Source organism: Helianthus annuus, chromosome 13, assembly GCF_002127325.2.
Source record: "Helianthus annuus cultivar XRQ/B chromosome 13, HanXRQr2.0-SUNRISE, whole genome shotgun sequence".
In the NCBI taxonomy this organism is placed as follows: domain Eukaryota; kingdom Viridiplantae; phylum Streptophyta; class Magnoliopsida; order Asterales; family Asteraceae; genus Helianthus; species Helianthus annuus.
In genome coordinates, this window is record NC_035445.2 from 49,064,475 (window position 1) to 49,072,311 (window position 7,837).

A 7,837-nucleotide genomic window follows, 5' to 3' on the forward strand; every position below is an offset into this window, starting at 1 on the left:
TATGATACCAAATAAATATTTTATTTTGAGTATAACCTTGTTTTAACAAAACTTATAATGGAATGTCAGGGAAAGAAATCAAGCACAACTACATACTTAAGTTTTTAGAAAAAAGTTATAAACGTAACTTATTAAAAAAATATCAAATTACTCGATAAATTAATATATGTTAAAAGAAGAAAAAAACAATTATTAAAAAAATGTAAAGGAAATAGATGTTTAAAAAAAAAGAAAAATATGTTATTAAAAGTAAATATAATAATAAACTATTATAATATATTAAATAATAAAATAATAAAAAATATATATTATTATAAAAATACAGTTACTATTAATCGTCCCTCGAAATCAATATATATATATATATATATATATATATATATATATATATATATAAAATTGAATTTTAAATTTTAAATGAGCTTAAAACATGGCCACGTTGGGGCTTGGTTGGCTGGTGGGTACGTTTTAAGTGGGTGAAATGAGGGGGGCAACTAACTAACATTTGATGTTCAAAAAAAAAAAACTAATTAACATTTATTTATATTGTTACAAAATTTATACATATATTGGTGGAGATACGAAATTTAGTAAACAAAATTATCTCTCTCCTTCATTGTTTGCCTTGTAGAAGACTGTCTTGCTCATTACCATCCGAAATTCTAACACTAATCTTTTGCATAAATGAACTAAACGAACACGAACACAGATAAAATCTTTAATGTTCATTTGTTAAACCAGACAAAAAGAAAATACAAACTTGTTTGTATTTTCTTTATTTATAAAACAAGTTTATTTCTGTTTGTTCTCTTTGTTAATAACTAAAAGGGTGGCATGATTGCTTGGCAAGTATCGACATAGAATCTTTCTTACTCCTGTCTAACAAGAATCATTGTTGGATAAATCTATTTTGTTAACTTTATATATTTTTATAAATTTTCTTGTAAGCATTAAAAAATATGCCCTTTTACGAGATATATAGAAAACATACAATAGAAAAAATCGATTAATAAACAAACACAAGGAACAAACAGTCTGTTAAATGGCAGATGTTTCCAGCTCATTCTAAGTCGTGCACACTATATATAACCATCACAAACCGCCAATACCCCACACCAACACAACCTAAACCCTTCACTTTCATAACCTCTTCTAAAACAGACATGGTGGCAGAAGAAGTCAACAAGGTGGAGGTTCAACCCGAGTGTCCGGCGGAGCCGCCACCACCACCGACCGCGGTGGACGACAACAAAGCTCTTCCTGTTCCTGAACAAAAGCCCACCGATGAAGCCGTGGTTGAAAGTAAGTTGTGCTATTCGACATTATCAACTATCAACCATAGTCGTCAATAGCGAGTTGCAATCGCTATATAGTGCGCCACTGTATAGCGGTCTAGGCTTGCTATTAGGGCTGTAACGATACATAGCGATAATAGCGACAGACTATTTTTATTTTTTGTTTATTTAATATAAATAGAAATTAAATAGCTTTAAGATAATTGGATTTTAGGTTTTAGTTAAATATACAAGTAAAATAGCATATACATATATATATTTTTTTAAATTTCTTTAAAATTTCTTATTTTGATATAACATACATATAATTTTTTTTAAAATTTCTTTTCTAGTGTATCGCTATTTATAAAATAGCCGTACACTATTTATCGCTACGTAGCATATAGGTACCTTATCGTTATTTGTTGTTATTCGCTATTAACAACTATGCCTTCTAACTGTTTGATTTATATGTCAGAATTAGAAAAGCCAATTGAGGAGAAACCCAAAGAAGGTTCTAAGCACAGAGGTAGTGTACTAGTGTTGTATGATTCATAAATCATAATTCAAGCATCCAAAAATGTTTTGAGTTTGATTATGATTATGATCTAAAATCGATTGATTGTTTGGTTAGATGAAGTTCTTGCGCGCGTAGCAACGGAGAAGAAAGATGCACTCGTCAAAGCATGGGAAGAAAGTGAGATATCAAAAATCGAAAACCGAGCCCAGAAGAAGCTAGCTGCCATTACAGCATGGGAGAACAGCAAGAAAGCAGAGCTAGAAGCTGAATTGAGAAAGATTGAGGTTAGGGGTGTTCTTCGGTTTTTTTTCTCGGGTTTCGAGTTTTCGGGTCAGGTTGTTCGGGTTTTTGGCTGAGAAAAAGTGACCCGATAACCGAACCATTTAAAGCTTGGGTTGGTCGGGTTCGGGCCAGTTCAGGTCGGGTTGTTCGGTTTTCGGGTTTGGGTGGTTTCAACTTCAGGTTGGGTTTCTGATAAAAATGAACAGCCCTAATTGAGGTCACAATCACGCGTTTTTTATTATTTTCGAACATTTCAATTTGCGGAATTTACTCGTTTAGTTACTGAATTTCAAACATATGAAAACAGGAGAAACTGGAAAAGAAGAAGGCTAAGTACATAGAGAAGATGAAGAACAAAATAGCTCTCTTACACAAAGCAGCAGAAGAAAAGAGAGCAATCACCGAAGCTAAACGCGGAGAAGGTGTTTTGAAAGCAGAGGAATTAGCCGCCAAGCGTCGGGCTACTGGATTGTCTCCGAAGAAACTAACACGATGGTTTTCGAGCTAAACATTTCATATAATTGTATGTTTTCTGAAAAGTTTGCATTCATGTTTTTCCATCATTTTGTGTGCTTTTGTGTGTAGAACTGTAACCTGTTTGTAACAAAAGTTTGAAAGTGACATTTATATCATCAAGTTTTCGACTACTGTTCTTAGTTCCTAATTTAGACATAAAACCCCATGGTCCTAACGAGTCTTTAACCTGGATTTTTAACAAGGTGAGGGCATTATAGTAATTAACCTGTCAAGTAGAGGCTTTATTATCATCAGGGTCACCTTGTAGATATTGTAGGTATTCACCGTCATTCGGAAAATCAAGCAGCAGGTCCAATGTTATGTCCGACGATTTATCCACTTTATACGAGTTTGGCGAATACGAACCACTGTTTGTTGCGTCTTCAGCTTCAATCTTGCAGATTTCATCAACAGATGCGCCACTCGAGCTGGCGTTGAAAGCGGGTCCCACCACATAATCAGACTCGACTTTTATCGCGTGTGCTTTTGGAAATGATTCACCGGCTTCAGAATTCCATGCACGAAGAAAGAAGTCGCAATCGGGTAGTCCAGGTGGTGAGGTGTGAAGGATTGGATCCATCGACAGCCTGGCATCGGCCTCCACACTGGCGCTCTCGTGTTCTGCAGTTGACAGCAGATTGGGTTTTATATCCGCTGACGTGGACGCTGAGCTGGCTTGTAGGGTCGCAGTGTCTTTGTCGGGGATACGTTTTCTTAAATGGGAGTTCCAGTAGTTTTTTATCTCGTTATCTGTTCTTCCTGGCAAGCGTGATGCGATGGATGCCCATCTGCATAATTCAATTTCAGTTTGATGAACAAAAAAATATTAAATTAACAGAGTTGATGAAGTAGTATATTACTTGTTACCGAGCAAGGCGTGCAACTGGAAGATTTTCTGTTCTTCATCATAACTGAAGGCGCCTCGTTTAATATCAGGCCGAAGATAGTTTGTCCACCTAAGCCGACAACTTTTTCCACATCGTCGAAGACCTGTTGGATAAGGAAATTACAATTTTACCCTTCATTGCCAAACTAGTCCCCAAGGCTAGAACTCACCAATTATATAGTATAAATGGTTTAAAGAACATGCTTCTTCGGGTTTTTCTTTCAGGTTTTGGGTTTTTGGCTGGGAAAAAATGGCCGGATCATCTAAAGTTCGGGTTCGATTTAGTTTGGGCCGGGTTGTTCGGTTTCCGGGTTTAGATGTACAATGAAAATAACTGTTTCTTTTTGTACATAATATTATCAAAATTCATATTACTGATAAAAAAATATCATCAAAATTCAAACATCATTTGACCATATGATATTATAATGTTCAAAAGTCTCAAAACTTAATGTTCAAAACAGTAGATACTCCAAACCAAAACACATCTTTAAAAAAAAGAGTTAAATGCCATTTTAGTCCCTGTGGTTTGGGCCATTTTGCCAGTTTAGTCCAAAGGTTTCATTTTTCGTATGTGAGTCCAAAAAGGTTTCACCGTTGCCATTTTAGTCCACTGGGTTAACTTCATCCACTACTTATGTTAACGAGAAAGGCAATTCGCTCATTTTATATGGCCGAATTGCCCTTCTAGTTAACAGAATTACATATAAAATGACCGAATTGCCCTTCTCGTTAACAGAAATAATGGATGAAGTTAACTCAGTGGACTAAAATGGCAATAGTGAAACCTTTTTGGACCCACAGGCAAAAAATGAAACATTTGGACTAAATTGACAAAATGGCCAAAACCACAGGGACTAAAATGGCATTTAACTCAAAAAAAAAAGACCACCTTTTTCCGGGTTTTGGGTTTCTGGTTTTTTGCAGGGAAAATGTGACCCAATAACCGACCCATAGAAGGTTCGGGTTTTCAAGTATTCTTTAATTTGGATTCAGGTCGGGTTTTGGGTTTCAGTTAAAAATAGGGAGATTAACTTTTTTTCTTAATCTACCCTCGGTTAAACGTTAATCCTGGATCAATCTTAACATTTATCATGTGATAACCGTGCTCAGTAAGGACCAAAGTTTTAACAAATTACAGATTTTGCCGCTGTGGGTCTTGCCCACAATCATCATGATATGGTATAACATACATACCAGGACAGCTATAATGGGCCGAAACAACGGCTCTTTGTGGTCCAATGAATTCTCTGCATCGGGACCAATTTGGTATTAATTATGATGTGGTACAAACAGACTTTGCTGTCTAATTCTAAATGCTTTTGGGATTTTATTGAGCTTCTACTTTGATGCTTAGTGCTTACAGGCATATCATTAATCACTCCATGATGCATCAATAAAGATAGTACTCTCATTATAACTTTTTTTAGCAAAACAAACATTGGGATGTTGAAAGTATAGTGAACGATGCTGATTTATGATTTTTCTTCTTCTATATAGCCTAAAGAAATGTTTATGCACATGTATATGTACGTATATGTATATACACACACAACATACATTCGAATGTATGGATGAAGTTACCAACATCCACCGACCAATATTGGCCGCTTTGTCCAAAGGAGCCCGCGGATTAGTTTTTGATTGCCCGTGTGGAAATTTCCCAGAAGGTCACCCATCCTGCTACTACTCCCACATGAGCACGTTTAACTATGAAGTTTTACTCTCACCCACAGTCATGCCCCAGTATCTCTCCGGTGGATAAAACATAATAGAACAAGTGGGATTTGCCCACTCCCGCCCGAGCCATAGTTGTTAATAGCAGACGATAGCGACAAGCTACCTATACGCTATGTAGCATTAGCAATGAAATAACGGACGCTATTTTATGTTTAGCAATACACCAGAAGAACTTTTTTGAAATATTATATGTATATTATACCAAACACACTGTTTTTATATGTATATTAAACAAAACACCTGAAATCCTATTTTATACGTATATTATATCGCAATTTTTATATTAAAACAAAAAACAAAAAACCTAAAATCCCACTATGGAGGCGCCAAAACCAGATAGCGACACGTGAGTGCTTCGCTATAGCGCCCACTATGAGCGCTATTAACAACTATGGCCCAAGCGCATTTTACTGTGGAGTTTTACTCTCATCCACAGTCAAGGCCCACTATCGCTCCAGTGAACAAAACAAAACATAACATATCGAGTCAGATTTACGTTTACCTAAGGTGTCAGAACCTACAACACCAAAATTATTATATTACCATACGCACACAAAGTTATGTTGATAATATTACCACCAACAGATTGGGGATTCAAGGCAGGATGCAATGAACCACAAACACCATTAGTGCTATGTAACATCCATCAACTAATATTATCTTTTTTGCCCACCCCGCTACGATTCCCACCCAAGCACGCTTAACTAACAAGAGAACAAGAACAAACCTGCAAGTTTAGGAAACGAACGCCACGTGCCATGACCGTTCTTCGTTATATAATCAACAAGTATCTTATCTTCTTCCGGAGTCCACGCGCCTTTCTTCACCTCACCTTTATCGCAACACGGTAATCGCCCCATCGTCTCCCCTTTTCCTCTCCCTCTTTCTCATCCAACACACACACACACACACAAACAAAACTTGTTCAAAAAACGTGTGCGCCTATTTTAGAGAGAGAAACAGTCAAACAACATATGCAGTACTCTATAATACCACTAGGTCAGTAATGTAACCCAATAATCACTGACTTTCCAAGCATTAACTCCATCAATTTGTTTACACTGCACAAATTTTCCACCACAATTCATTAAAAACGCCTCAAATAATTACTCAATTTCAAAATTTTCAACAGTTATTAAAAGTTTAAAACCTAAAAACGTCTTCATCACACATCAATAAACATTAAAAAAAAAAGTCGTTCGAAACAATTACACAATCATCGCTGCAATAATTGCAGTATTAAACGCGTTAATTACCAGACGCTAGCTGTAAACATTCAGTTAAAGTTTAAAAAAAAAACTTTTATTTCTCAATTTCTGAAGTTCTCATGCGAACATGGAGAAATTGTGGACATGAATGCAACAAATAGGTGTAAAAACAGAGGAATTTGAAGAAGGTGACGAGTGATAACCTGTAGAATGAACAGATTTAACGGAATGTTTGAGTTTATGAGGATGAAGAAGTGAAATTAGGGTTTGAAGTGTTGAATGTTGTTCATGTGAGTATGTAAATGCGTGAGGTGATGGAGAAACATGACAAAAAGAGTGTGACCTTTTAATACTCTTTCTCTCTGCTGTTGGGTTTTTTTGATAATCTCACTGCTTGCATTTCCCGTGCACCTGAACCACGTGTTACGCTTGGTTTTTTTTTCTAATATTTTTATGATTGCAAATGATATTAGTGGACTTTTTGGGTTTTTTTTTTATTAATTTAATTTAGCCTATACGCAGAGGGCGGACCTAGCATGTTACTACGGGGTTAGTGTAAATTTTGGAAAAATTCGATGTCGATGTTTTTTTAATTTCGTTACCCTTTTTATATGAAATGTTGCCCCTATAAGTATTTATCTTTATGCGCGACTGCTTATATGCATCTAATTATCGTGTGTATGATTGTAAACGAATCGAATGTTTAACGAATACTTGGTGAATATGGTAGAAGTTCATTTATGTTCGTTGGTTTAATAAGTGAATAGACACAAACAGAAAATTATGTTCGTTAAGTTAAATGAACGAACATAAACAGAGGTTATGTTCGTTCGTTTATGTCCATGAACGTCTGTTTATAACTACAAATGATGTTAGTTGACTTTTGGGGGTTTTTTTAATTTAATTTAAGCTTATACGTATCTATTTATCTAAAGATGTATGATTTGAAGATGACATATTTAACTTGTTAGTCTAAACCAGTTGAAGGGTTGGTAATCATAAACAAATAACATGTTAGAAACATGAAATATTTATATTTATTTTTATTTTTATAGGTTTGATTTTAATTGGTTGATTGATTTGAAAAATATTGTTTTGTTAATTGTGTGAGACGTGTTATCTTAAAATATAAATTGATTAGATTAGACACGCATTTATCTTGGTGTTTAAAATTATATAAGCATGTTTAGTAGTTATGTATTTTCCATATTTGTTGAATGAGTAATTATGAAGTTATTTAATTTCTATATTAAATATTTTCGTATCGAAATAAGTATGGATTTTTTCTCTCTCTTATTAATTAAATATTATTATTTTCAGTTAAATATCATTTAAATTAGGCAAATTTGAAAATAATAATCCCATCTTTCTGAAATTGGTCGATAATAATCCCAAGTCAGTTATTAGCTAA

The 7,837-nt window shown here is 34.8% G+C and overlaps 2 protein-coding genes across 3 annotated transcripts; one reads left to right on the forward strand and one right to left on the reverse strand.

Moving 5' to 3' along the window:
* Positions 1-990: 990 nt before the first annotated feature.
* On the reverse strand, positions 991-6,787 carry LOC110897970 (transcription factor MYB17). 2 transcript variants are annotated; one of them, XM_022144706.2, is made up of 5 exons: positions 6,630-6,787; positions 5,946-6,279; positions 3,453-3,582; positions 2,819-3,380; positions 991-1,266 (listed from the first exon to the last, which is right to left on the reverse strand). In XM_022144706.2, exons 2-4 carry the CDS (start codon positions 6,076-6,078, stop codon positions 2,822-2,824), a joined length of 822 nt encoding a protein of 273 aa, XP_022000398.1. In that variant the 5' UTR covers positions 6,079-6,279; positions 6,630-6,787; the 3' UTR covers positions 991-1,266; positions 2,819-2,821. The 2 variants fall into 2 exon arrangements, with proteins under 2 accessions (XP_022000398.1, XP_035837428.1); XM_035981535.1 differs by lacking the exon at positions 991-1,266 and having other exon boundaries at positions 2,678-3,380.
* LOC110897971 (remorin-like) lies at positions 1,034-2,723 on the forward strand. The gene is made up of 4 exons (XM_022144708.2): positions 1,034-1,302; positions 1,753-1,803; positions 1,909-2,078; positions 2,384-2,723. The coding sequence occupies exons 1-4, from the start codon at positions 1,050-1,052 to the stop codon at positions 2,582-2,584; spliced, it is 675 nt and encodes a 224-aa protein (XP_022000400.1). The 5' UTR covers positions 1,034-1,049; the 3' UTR covers positions 2,585-2,723.
* Positions 6,788-7,837: the final 1,050 nt, after the last annotated feature.